At 50.0% G+C, this 13693-nt stretch overlaps 1 protein-coding gene across 1 annotated transcript in view; it reads right to left on the bottom strand.

Annotated features, from left to right (window-relative positions):
* UBASH3B (ubiquitin associated and SH3 domain containing B) overlaps positions 1 to 12844 on the bottom strand; it is a 148223-nt gene extending 135379 nt beyond the window's left edge. The window contains exon 1 of the mRNA NM_001206128.1: positions 12684 to 12844. Within this exon, the coding sequence (NP_001193057.1) occupies positions 12684 to 12844 (161 nt within the window). The remainder of the gene's footprint in view (positions 1 to 12683) is intronic.
* Positions 12845 to 13693: the final 849 nt, after the last annotated feature.

Raw genomic sequence — 13693 nt, 5'->3', positions numbered from 1 at the left:
TCATATATACCCAAATTTAGCCTTAACCATTCCTCTGAGTTCCAGAGTCCCGTCTCCAGCTGCACGTGTACCTGTATGTCTGTAGCACCTAAAACATGTCTCAAGTCAAATCCGTTGCCTCAGCCTTTAAACCAGGGGTCCCCAAACTTCAGGACCTAATGCCTGATGCAGAGCTGATGTCAGAACAATAGAAATAAAGCGCACAATAAGTGTAATGTGCTTGAATCATCCCCAAATCATCCCTCCTCCCTACTCATGGAAAAACTGTCTTCCATGAAACCGGTCCCTGGTGCAAAAAGGTTGTGGACCCCTGCTCTTTATCTATCTTCCATATGTTCTATCTCAATTCATAATGCTTCCGCCTCTCTAGTTTCCTAAGCCGGAAATCCTGAGCTACATTTATGCTCCCCTACTCTTCACACCCCACAGATCATAAATCCTGTCACTTCAATTTCAAAAACCTGTCTAGCATCTGGCTCTTAATGTATTTTAATCCAAGTCCTATTAATCTTTCACCAGGACTATTACAACCACCTTCTAACTGGCTTCCATGGCTAGTTTTCCTCTGCACCGTTTCACTTTACACTGACTTCTCTGCCTTCAAATGTTATTTTCCATAACCTCTAGGAAACAATCTGGCTCCAGTAATTTGTCCACACTCACCTCTCATGACTTCTTTTCTATCTCCTTCTCATCAGTCTGCAGCCCCCATGTGCCTTACGCTCTGAAGTTCATGCTGTTCTCTCTCAGAATGCTCTTGGCTCTTCTGTACCTAAAGAATCTCTATTCATTCTTTAAGTTCTGCCTTAATTGTCACCTCCTCTGCTTTCCTCAACCTTCTCAAGTTACACTAATTGTTTTCTCTGTGGTCCCACAGAGCTTCTTTCCAAACCTCTAATATGGCACTAATTGCATTATTAAATCGTGTTTATGGTTTATATGGGCTTCCCAGGTGGTGCTAGTGGTAAAGAACCTGCCTGCCAATGCAGGAGACTTAAGAGACACGGGTTCGATCCCTGGGTCGAAAAGATCCCCTGGCGGAGGGCATGACAACCCACTCCAGTATCCTTGCCTGGAAAATCCCATGGACAGAGGAGTCTGGTGGGCTACAGTCCATGGTCCATGGGGTCCACGGAGCAGCACAGCAGAAGCAACACAAATGCCCAATGGAACAATGAATAAAAGAATGCCAGATAGAAAGTTGGGCTCAATTAATGGGCCAACTGTTTCCTTTCGTAGTCGGGACTTTTTCTTTTCCTTCTAAACAGTAACAAGTTATTCACTTAGCTGGGGGAAGGGGGTGGTAGCAAGATGACAGCTAATTTAAATTAAAATCTGCCTCTATCTTCATTTGCAGTGTAATATGAAATCATTTGAACTGTCTGCTGATCTCCCTGACTCCGACCTCTCAAACCAAAGCAAAGCATTGCTCCCTTCTTATTTGTCCTTTAAATTTACTTCGGGGCCCCCTTGTCTGGTTATATCACGTCCTCCTCGTCTCACCTAGATACTGCATCTACCACTTACATCACATTTTCGACATCTTATCATAATTTTCTATCTTCCACACTAGATCGCCAGTCCCCTGGAGGCAAAGATTACATCTAATTATCTTTGTACTCCCACTTCTCTTATAATAGGCTCTAACAGTTGCCCATAAATACACCCTGAAATATCTGTGTGTGTGCATGTGTGTGTATGTGTGTGTATATATATATATATATATATATATATATATATATATTTAAATGGCTTTACTCGGAATTTTTCATGAAGATAAACACATATACTTTTTTTTTCTTAGTCTTGTTTTTCAAAGATTTTGATTGGCAAGATATAAGAGGCCCCCAGGATAACTGTGGAGAAGTGGCTGAAGACCTTGGACAAAGCTCATCATCAGTGATGGAAAGATGATGCTCTCTACCCTGTTTACTTCACGAGGTGAAGGCTTGAGGGACAAGAGATGAAAGAGAGAGGATAAGAGAGACAAAAAGAGGCAGGGAGGGGGAGAAGAAAGCAAAGGGAAGGGAAGTCAGCTGTTCTGTGGCTGAACTAGTTCTCCAGGGCGGGGGGAAATCTGATTAGGCAGAAAGAGGAGAAAGGAAGGGCATGCAGGCAATTCAAGGACAGGTTGATGAAGAAAGGAGACAGCAGATGCCTCGGGTTCAGAAACCCAGCAACCCTGTGCGGTTCTGCATGTGTTTGCCTGTATTTAAAGGGACTGTACACAGAAGCAGCCATTGGAGGAAGCTATCTTTCCTTCTCTCTCTGTGCTTCCTGCCCAAGAGAAGAGGATAAACATTTAGAGAGCAAAGGCTCACAGTAAATATTTCTGAATGGGGCACCGTCGACCTGGAAGTAGGAGTCTAAACAATCCTGCCACCTGATTCACAGAGAAGGTTTATCCAGCAAAAGCTGGAAGGAAATCAGAAACATTTGGCTGCCTCTGGCCATCTGTGTGCTCAGCTTCCCCTTGGCGTGCTCCGGACTGCTGTGAGCTGCGATGCTGGTGTTTCTCTCAGCTTCCCACTGTGGGTGGCAATAGCTGGTCCTAGTGGAGTTCATTGCCACGCGTGCTTTCTGTACAAGGATGTTTATGCTTCCACTGGGGCAACAGAACACAATAGGAATTGTTGCAAAAACAGCTGCTGATGTCCCTTTAATTAAAAAGGTGCCAAGGAGCAATTTCTTTCCCCCCCGGGGGCTGGACTCAAGGTCCTAACCTTCTGTCTCATTTCACCAGCATTTTGATTGTATTTTGCAAGAATTTGCACATTCTATCAATTTAAAAATTATACTAATGCACACTAGTGAGATGACTCCCACCATTGTAATTGCTTCATTTCTTTCTTTCCACTTATTTACTCTTTAGAATATCAATAGTCCTAAAGAGTTTCCTTGAAAAGGAGAAGAATTTGACCATATAGCACTGGGGAAAGTCCAACAAAGCAAAACAAAAAAGAGAAGCCAAACCTCCAGAACAGAAAAGCACACAGGAGGCAGTGAAAACATCCTTGGGTGGAATGAAAACACTGTCCACATCACCCCTGAGTCAGCAGAATTTGAATCCGAGGGGTGGTTGAACTTAGCCCCTTTTACAGGTGGGAACACTGAGGCCCAGGGAAGGAAAAGGATATATGTGAGTCCAAAGAGCCAACAAGTGAGAGCAGAGTGAAAGCCCAAAGCCAGGGTCTGAAAGAAAGGTACACAGAGCTTGCTTTCATTGTGCAATCCTCTCGTACCCTGTGGGGTGTGAACTGAACCCAGAGCCTGTCGGTTATCTGTACAGGATTATTCACCCAGGTGGAGGAAAGGCCGCCTGATCCTCAGAGTCACCATAGAGAATCTGCAGCCAGCTAGAGCCCGCGGCTGACTTCAGAGTGCTAGGCGGCAGAACTCGACATTCATCTTTTCCTGCACAGAATTTAATGGGATGCTGTGTGCAGATAGGAGCTAGACAATTTCTGGATGTCCATCTGAGGCACTTCCCCATAAGCCTCAATCTCTTAAGCAGCAGGTGGCAAAGAACCTGATAACAAAGTCACCAGGGAAACGGGAAGTTAGCAAGAGGGACCAGCAAGGAAGGACAACACCTATCATCGCTTGAGCTCCTGACAGACGATCCAGAGCACTCAGGCAGCTGCTGCATCTATCCTTCCGTCCTCCAGGGAAGAGAAAACCCAGAGATTCTCCCATAAGCCTCAAGAAACCCTCCAATGGCACCCAGAGAACTTCGCAATGAAGGAACCATTCTTCAGTGTGCTTTTTTTTTCCTCTCCAAGGCTGGAGTCTGATTCCATTTGAGATGAATCAGAGGATAACCATATGGCCTTCCTTCAAATCCCCAGCCTGGCCACTTATTGGAGTCAGCAGTTTGGGTGGCCCTGGCTCTGCTCAGGTCTGCTTCCACTTGGCTGGCAGCCCTGGGGCGCTCTGCAACGACAAGATGCTGAGGAAGGTGGCTATCTGCCTCGCTTTTGCTTCACACTGAAGACTTCACGGCCACAGCTCAGGGAGGAGCAGAGAGATGTAAAAGTGGGGGGCAACTGGGAACCCCAAGGCAAAGGGAATCATGCAGAATGAAATCACTACCAGAGCAGGAGTCACTTTCCTTCCCCACTGAGGCATTACAGGCACTCCCCAAAGATTCAGCAACCTTAACCCTCACAAGGGTCCTTCCTTCAAGGTTTATGGTTGCAGACAAAGAATGTCACCTGCCATATCAGTAAACAAAGGATACTACAGCCATCAAGCCAACAGACACCGCAGCTACCCCCAACAGTGCACCGAGGGGACTCAGGATGGAGAAAGGCCAGATGCTGGCCCCAGAGAGCTGAGGTGCACATCAAAGGAATGATTTCAGTGAGCCCGGATTCTTGCGTCTTCCCATACATAGAAAAGCTCTTCATTCATTAACTTGAGATGTCTGATTTTCTTTAATTCATAGTGATCTCTTAATGTTCCATGGCTCAGACAGTGAGCAGGTCTTCAGTAGGCAGTAAGACAGTATTGCAGGTCTTCTGCCTGCAATGCAGAAGACCTGGTTTTGATCCCTGGGTCAGGAAGAACCCCTGGAGAAGGGCATGGCAACCCACTACGGTATTCTTGCCTGGAAAATTCCATGGACAGAGGAGGCTACAGTTCATGGGATCGCAAAGAGTCAGACACGACTGAGCGACTAACACTTTTACTGCCATTTGATGTTCTTATTACCTGTTTTTTTGCTGCAAAATTCCTTTGTATGCTGAGTGCTCCCTCACCTCCTCAACAAGGTCCACCAGAGACATGTGAGAAGCTGCCTCCTGGGCTTGAGTTCTCAGCAAGTCCCCCTCGAAAAACATACCTCTCAACTTCTGGCTATACCTTTTTTTGTTGTTGTTGCTATAATGCATGTGGGATCATAGTTCCCCAACCAGAGATTGAACCCATACTCCCTGCAGTGGAAGTGCCCAGTCTTAACCACTGGACCATCAGGGAAGTCTCATGCATTTTTTTCCCAGTCAACACTGTCAACAGTATAAAGACAGAGAATTGAGGCTCAGAGTGTTCTTCAACCAAGGTCACCAGCAGAGAAGAGGCGGAGCTGGGCTTCAAACCCAGGCGGTGCCAACAGCTGTCATGAGTGAGACGTCAGTGTGTCACGCAGACGGTGGCTGGGGTCTCTTGGGTTCCTGGCTGCCCAAGAAGAGGGACTCCCCCTCACACACATCCACACCAGATGCCTGTAGGGATGGGGGTGGTGCTGAGCTCCGCCACCACCGCAGTTGCAGGAGGAAAGCTGGCGGGCGACAGGGTTCCCTTAGTTTCTTGCCTCTGAAAAGCAAAGCCCTTAGCTCTGAGCATTCTGATCCAGTCAGTGAAAAGCAGTTTGAGGCCACCAAGGGCGGGGTACTGACAAAAACCACAGGATAGAGTCATGAGGCAGGGTTCTCTTCACTCTCTGGGGCACTTCATCTAATGAACCTCAGTTTTCTCATGAAATTATCAACGTCTGAAACTTAATAGCGACTATGTGTACAAATCAGCTTTGTAATCTCTTTGTTGTTGTTGTTAGTCGCTAAGTTGTGTCTGACTCTTTGCGACCACAGGGATGCAGCATGCCAGCTTCCCTGTCCTTCCCTATCTTCTGAAGTTTGCTCAAATTCATGTCTATTGCATCAATGATGCTACCTAACCATCTCTGTTACCCTCTTCTCCTTTTGCCTGTAGCCCACTCAGCTCTTCTCTAGTGGAATTCTCCAGGCAAGAATACTAGAGTGGGTAGCCATTCTCTTCTCCAGGGGATCTTCCTGACCCAGGGATTAAACTCAGGTCTCTTGCATTGCAGGTGGATTCTTTACCATCTGAGCCACCAAGGAAGCCCCATGAAATCTCTAAAGTGGTCTAAAAATGGAAAGTAGTATTAGGGCATAATAGGGAATTTTCACAGATGCTGGGTTAGGGATTATAATTACGATACCAGCCCATCAGAATATATAAGACCTCTTCAGCAAAAAAGAGACAAACTATTGTTACATGCAACATGGATGAGTCTCAACAACATCAGGAGAAAAGCCAGAAGTGGGCATTGTATGATCCAGTTATATGCAGGTCTAGAAAATGCAGACTAATACCCAGTGACACAAAGCAGGTTGGTGGCTGGTGGCCGCCCAGGGATAAGGGTGGAGAAGGAATTGACCAATGGGGACACGAGGACATTTATAGGAGTGAAGGATACAAGCTGTCTTGAAGAGGTGAGAAGAGGTGATTCTATGGGTATATTCATTCATCTGTCAAAACTGATCAATCTTTAAACAAGTTTAGCTTATTGTACATAAATCAGACCTCAGTAAATTTTAAAAAGAATGCATGTTTCCTTTGGAGCCAAATCCTCTGGGTCAGTGCTCCCCAACTTTTTTGGCATCAGGGACCAGTTTCATAAAAGACAATTTTTTCATACACAGAGGGAGGGGCAGGAGGCTGGTTTCAGGATGATTTCCATGCATTACATTTAATGTGCATTTTATTTCTTAATCTAATGCCACTGCTCACTTGATAGGAGGTACCAGTCCGTGGCCCAGAGGTTGGGAAACCCCTGCTCTGGGTAGTATGGGAAGTTCACTGGGCTTGCAGTTCTAGCCTAAGGCTGTCACAGCAACGAACCAGATGCAGAGTAAGTCCCTCTAAGTCTCAAGTCTCCTCATCTTTAAAATGAAGCTTTTCTCAAGGTCAAGAGGGATGCTGAGTGCACAGGAGAGCAATTTTCACCCACAAAATAACATACAAATGCAAGGGAGTGGTGCGTGGGCACGCGGTAACTGTAGGTGGAGTAGAGACTTTCCTGCCCGTCTACCTCTAAGATCCCTTCACTCCAAGGGGGCCCTGATTGGTCTCCTCATTCTGCCCAAGGTCCCTGGGAAGGCAGCTGCAGCCCTCACCCAGAACTGACTATGATTCAGAGGTGCTGGGCTTCTCAGGTGGCTCAGTGGATAAAGAATCTGCCTGCCAATGCAGGAGACACAAGAAATATGGTTCGATCCCTGGGTTGGGAATATCCTCTGGAGGAGAGCATGGCAACCCACTCCAGTATTCTTGCCTGGAGAATCCCATGGATAGAGGAGCCTGGGGGGCTACAGTCCATGGGGTTGCAAAGAGATGGACACAGGGTGAAGTGACTGAGCACACGTGCACGCAGAGATGCTGAGCTGATCAGGTACTTTCAGGGGATCCAACGTCCAGCAGCAGGTAAGCTGGAGAAGGCCAGAGAAACTGGATACTTGAATTCATCGGTTCTGGAAGATGCGTCTCAATTCCTTGTGTCACCAGCTCAGAACGGCTTTTATCTTTGGGCAGTGAAGCGTAGCTAACGCAGCTGACTATCCAAAGTCAGAGGCGCTTAGTCTAGCTCTTTCCTTCTGCCACTGTCCTGCTCTTTAGCTGGGCATTGTTCAAACAGCAATAACCGAACTGCACATGTAAATCCTTGCTGGAGACCCCAACCACCATCTCACCTCTTTCCTTTTCTTTCAATCCAATACAATAATACAACAACCCTATCTACCTGGTCCAGATTCTATTTTTAACTTTTCTTGTCTGGTCTTCACAAAGCTTTATTTTGAGTTACACCAAACAGGGATTGTCATGCACAGCAGATGATTGGGATACTGAGTGAAAGGGATGCCATAGAAGACCTAAATTCTCCAAGTGTCAGTCAGAAGCTAGGCTAGGACTCAGGGCATCAAACCCTGGCTTTAGTGTTCTTTTGTAAGATTCTATTTCTTGATCATTAGAGAGCCATGTGCTCTAGACAAAGCATTAGTCCCAGATAAACGGAACCAAGACAAAAGGCCAGAGTGGTATCAGTGGTGGTTGTTTAGTCACTCGGTTGTGCCCAACTCTTGCGACCCCATGGACTGCAGCCCACCAGGTTCCTCTGTTCATGGAATTCTCCAGGCAAGAATACTGGAGTGGGTTGCTCTTTCCTTCTCCATGGGGTCTTAGTCACTCGGTTGTGCCCAACTCTTGCGACCCCATGGGCTGCAGCCCACCAGGTTCCTCTGTTCATGGAATTCTCCAGGCAAGAATACTGGAGTGGGTTGCCCTTTCCTTCTCCAGGGGGGTCTTCCCGACCCAGGGATCGAACCCACATCTCCTGCACTGCAGGCGGATTCTTTACCAACTTTGAGGGGGCCTCCTCAAATTCACTTGTGGGGTGACGGCTCCCAAAGTTGGCCTCCAGCTGCAGAGGAGAGAAGAAAAAGAGCCTCACTGTCCCCCAGAACCACAGAAAGCAAGTAGGGAATGCAAAGCAACACTCCAAGGGGGTGAGTAGGGGGATAAATGGGAAGATTGGGACTGCCATATACACATGACTATATATAAAACAGGTAACTAATGGGACTCTGATGTGTGGTACGGGGAACTCTACTGGGAGCTCTGGGATGGCCTATGTGGGAGGGGATAGATTTCTGTGTTTGCTTGGCTGTACGCTTGAGGTTGGTACAACATTGTAAATCAACTATACTCCAATAAAAAAAATAATAAAGATACAAAAGACAGAAACAAACCATAAAAGCAACATTCCACCAGAATTCCTCCTGCCTTCTCGGGTGACACAATTGGCCCTGTCTTGGCCCCAGGCCTTCCCAGCACACTCTTCCTTTTCCTTCCAACTAACCTTACTCCAGTCTTGACAAAGCTGGGACTTTATTTTTAGAACTTTGGGGAAAAGGAGGAGCTAAGCACATAGAAAGAAAAAGGAAGGAATAGGCCACTTTGGCCCCTTGAAATCTTCCTTCCTCAGGCCTCCCTGACACCTCCTTGCATTGTGGTTGCATTCGTGTGTGCGTGTGTCTCAGTCCTTCCTCACACAGTGGGGTTCTTCTACAGCAGGTCTAAGTTGGACCAAAGGTCACAGGGTTGGACTGGAAAAAACCTAACACAGCCCCGGGGGTATAATAAGCTGGAGAAACATACCCTGAGGTCACCCTGCTTGCTCAGCACTGCTCTCAGTCAAGCACTTAACAAGCATGCGTTAATTAATCCTGTTCCCCTCAGAGGAAGCCAGCCAGGCCCTGAGGGCTTGGGTGACATATTCAAGACCAAAGCGCAACACAGGCTGGCAAGGGACCTGGGCTTTGCTGGTGTGGGAGCTCCCTGCAGCCCACCCAGAGCCCAGTGAAAGGGCCCTTCTTGCTGCTGCACAAGACCAGACACAGTCATACTCAGAGGGGAAACCAGAGCTGCCAGCCCTGGCTGCCACTGTTCCCTCCAAAGGGCCAAGTTCCAGACGTTGGTCTCATCTCTTCTTGAAGCATCACTGCAGCCCTGAACCCGAGGAACCGCCAGCTGCTCTCTCCCGCTTCCCGTTTCATCACGCTCCAGGCTTAAGGCTAAGAGAGAGGCTATTCAGAAGCGAAGTCTGATACCCTTGCTCCCTTTGCTCAGAGCGCTCCAAGATGAAGCTCCAAGTCTGCTCTCTGGAATCTCAGATGGCCTGAGGGAAAGACCCTCTTCTTACTGACCTGATTAAGTTATTAAGAGGAAGGCTGACCACATCAGCCTCCCTGGGCTTAAGTATAAGAGATGTCAGCCCAGGAAGGAAGTGGACTAGATCACGTGATCACCAAGGGCTCTGACCCCCGAGACAGAGCATTTGAGGAGACGGAACCGTAAACCCACCACCCTCCCCAGGATGTTTCATCATGACCCACTCTGTCACCTTTTCAGTAAAGAGAGGTGATGTTAGTAATAACAGTAGCTCTGATAGGCTGAACAGGGGCTCCTCCCAAAATTTTCATGCCCTCATTCCTGGAACCTGTGCATATTACTTTATGGTTAAAAAAGCGTTTTGCTGATAAGATTAAGTTAAGGATTTGAAATGGGGAAGATTATCCTGAATGATCTGGGGAGGCTCTAAATGCAATCACAGAGTCTTTATGGGAAAGAGGTAGAAGGAGATTTGACAGGGAAAGAAAGGAAGGCACTGTGGCCACAGAGGCAGAGACCGGAGGAATGCTGCCACAAGCCAGACACTGCTGGCAGACCAGGAGCTACAGAGGCAAGGGACAGCTTCTCCTTAGGAGCTCCGGAGGGGGCACAGTCCTGCCAACACCTTGAGTTCAGCCCAGAGATGCTTATTTAAGCCTTCTGGCCTCCTCCAAAACTGTGAGAGGATAAATTTCTGCTTTTTTTTTTTTTTTTTAAACCACCCAGAGTGTGGTAATTGGCTACAACAGCCACAAAAGCTAATACAGTGCACGCTTAGTCGCTCAGTCGTGTCCGACTCTTGCAACCCAACAGATAGTAGCCTGCCAGGCTCCTCTGTCCATGGAATTCTCCAGGCCAGAATACCAGAGCAGGTTGACATTTCCTTCTACAGGGGATCTGCCCAACCAAGGGATCGAACTCAGGTCTCCTGCGTTGCAGTCAGACTCTTTACCGACTGAGCTACGAGGGAAGACTTAAAGATCACTCCCTACATACCAGGCATCACCACTCTAAGTTCTTTATCCACTTTAATTCACTACATCCTGGTCCTGGCTCTGAGGCCTGGGATGAGCAGACACATGCCTGCTCTGAGCATGAATCCCAGATTCACTGCTCATGGTGGTGAGCCTAAGCAAGTTATGTGACATCTCTAAAAAACAGCTTTCCCAGTTCATAAAAGGGCCACATAATTATCCTTCTCACTGGGCTGCTGAGAGGATAAAATGGATAATAAACATGAAGTGATTAGAACACCACAAAGTAAAGGCTAGTTGCCTTCTCAGGTGGCTTGGAAGGAACAAATCCGACTGCAGATGCAGGAGACACAGATGCAGGTTCAACCCCTGGAGATCCCCTGGAGGAGGGCATGGCAACCCACTCCAGTATTCTTGCCTGGGAAATCCCACAGACAGAAGAGCCTGGAGGGCTACAATCCATGGGGGCGACAATAGTCAGAAACAACTTAGCGACTAAACACCACCACCAACAAATAAATGCTAGTTGTACGAGATCTCAAGGATTGAACAAACCAAAATTAAACCATCATCCTAATCTATCAGGACGTAGATGAGGCCTCTTGGACTCATCTATGTAGGAAAGACCCATCAGTGCAGGAAGGAATATGTCCTATTAAACCACTTCGGAGAGCGAACGTGACAGTCTGAAGAATTCAGTTAAGTATTTCTTCCCTTAATTAAGCAATTTAGGTCCTGAATGCTGGCCTCATTTTAGAAAAGGCAAATGCTGGGGGCTGTTCTAATTGCGCACCTTCGACCCACAGACTTCCAACCCCTGTCTTCCCTTCTTAAGGACAGCTATGCACATCCATCACACAGGAGGACCTGACTTGCAGTTTCCAAGCCTGGCACACCCCTGCAGAGCTCAGCGCATCTCCTCCCTGTAACTCTGGCATCAGGAACTGGAGCCCCAGTGATTGGAAGTCAGTGTGAGGCAGAACTGTAAGTCCATTTTATGGCCTTCCGACCATAGGGTACACCAACCTGTCCCAGCAGGTTAGGTGGAATGATAAAATCAGGAATAAGCTTTGATAAGAGATTACAGCCAAGTCAGTAAAGAATGAAGGTTTGCCCAGAGGCCAAGTAAGGGAAACCTAGAGCTATCATGTGAAAGAAAAAAAAAAAAGAAGGAAAAAAAACCCCACTTTAATCAAGTTGGCCCTTTCTGATAAAGTTTGCCTAACTCCCTGTACAGGTGATGTCATTCAAAGAAGCAAGGATCCCAGGCCTTGTGTCCCGGCCTAAGAAATCTGCATGCGAGGAATAAAGGGGGAAGAAGGACCTGGCCACCCGGCCTTGGCTTCCTTCCAGGCAGAGGTCCAGACTTGGGTGGTCAGCCTCCGAAAACTCCTAGGGCCACTGCCACCTTGTCCTGGCGACCAGGCCTCTTACCAGCAGGCTGCCGGGGCCGCCACCTGCGCGCTCTCAGCTCTGCCCTACCCCACCCTCCAGGAGGAAAGGGGATGAGAGAGGACCCAGCCCCCCTTCTCCACCCCCCTTACTCTCAGGCACCCACAGATTCCTGCGCTGCCGTCACCACTGACGAGAACCCAGGTCCCCTGGGGGCACTGCTTCCCCTTCTCGTTCCAACCTCTCCATCAATGAACACGCAGCAGCCCCTACGCTCCCGCTGCTCCTACTCTGGAGGGAGACAGAACCCAGAACGACATCCGGAGCCGAAAGCCGCAGCGGTGGGAACGCCGGGCTCCCGGCCCCGCCGTCCGTCCCTGCCCTCTCCCAGTCAGCAGTGGATCCTCCAGCCAGGCCGGCGTTCGGGATCCAGAGGGTGCCCGAAGCCTCTGTGGGGCCCCGCCTCCCCCGGGGACTCGGCGCTGGAGACCTCAGGGAGCCCGGGGAGAGAACGGCTTAGCAACACCCGCGGAGGCCTGGCGCCTGCCACAGTCCCGTGGACTCGAACCTGGTGCCCTCGCCCGTAGGCATCCCGCGCCCTGGGACACGCCTCATCGTAGGCATGCCCAGCCAGCCCCTGGCCCAGCGCTCGGGCGCAGCGCCCTCCCCTGCACCCTGGTGCCGGAGAAGCCGAGTCCCGGGCCGCCCGCGCGCCCAGCCTGCCCCCAACAGGTCGTGGGCAGCTGGGAGCGCGCCTCCCGCCGGGCATGGGAGGCGAGCCGGAGCGAAGCCGAGGGCTGGCCGCGTGGGGCGGGAGGGGTCGCCGGGGCAGCGAGCTCGGCCACTTACGCGCGGGCTCTGGGGAACCCCATGGACAGCAGCACGTCCAGCGCCGATCCATGCTTGATGGTCCCGGGGCGCTGCTGGCGGTTCCTCCGCGGGGTGACTTTGCTGTACAGCTCCTCTCTCGCAGCCATGCCGAGCGGGCTGGGGTGGCCGTACTGAGCCATGCTCAGCGGCCAGCCATCGCCGGGAAGGCACCCGAGCCGGAGGGCCCAGGAGGGCGGAGGGCCGGCCCGGGGCAAGGGAGAGGGGCTCGGGGATCCGGAGCCGGGCGCAGGCGGAGGCGCAGGCGGCGCTCGGAGGTTCCCTGGTGTCGAGACTGACGCTTCCTGGTGAGGCCACCGGAGCCAAAACTGCGAGCCGCTTTCTGCCCGGCCGGCCGGCCGCCACTCGGGCCCCGGGTGCCCCCTGCTCGGCGCCCGCAGCAGCCCTCTCTCCTCCGCCCCCTTCCTTCTCCGCTCCCAGCAGTCCGGGAATTTGCAATGAGTAATTTTTGAATGGATCAAAAAGGAAAAGGAGCTTTGTGGGCCGGCTCTGCCTCGCCTGTACCCGGGCCCCGCCCCTCTCTTAAAGCTGCAGCGCGGCCCGTGACTGCTCCCGGCTGGGCGCAGGCTGTAAAAGTCCAGGTGCTTCTGGGCAGAGAATTGGAACCAGCACTGCCTGTGTGTACACTGGTTCCGGAGAGTCACTTCAGCGCTCCAGCTTCTCCATGGCTTCAATCCGGAGCCAGCGGGGCCTCAAGACACCAGATCAACCCATTTCAAGTTTCCTGTGGTTCTAGATGGGGTTATTAGTGGAAATTGGGCAAACTCATGGACGACATGAATGGACCAGAAGGCCAAGCCATAGCATCCAGATAAAAGGTTTTGCTTCCCAGAGACCGTGCAAGACCCCGAGGATTGTTAATGGCAACTGGAGACAAAGTTCCCATCAGCTGGCCAAGGAATCACGCTGAAGACCTGTATTCTCCATGATGGACCATGGGATTTCCCAGGCAAGAATACTGAAGTGGGTTG

This window comes from Bos taurus, chromosome 15, assembly GCF_002263795.3.
Source record: "Bos taurus isolate L1 Dominette 01449 registration number 42190680 breed Hereford chromosome 15, ARS-UCD2.0, whole genome shotgun sequence".
Classification (NCBI taxonomy): domain Eukaryota; kingdom Metazoa; phylum Chordata; class Mammalia; order Artiodactyla; family Bovidae; genus Bos; species Bos taurus.
The sequence above is the reverse complement of the archived record's forward strand: the minus strand, read 5'-3'. Positions and strand labels throughout refer to the sequence as shown.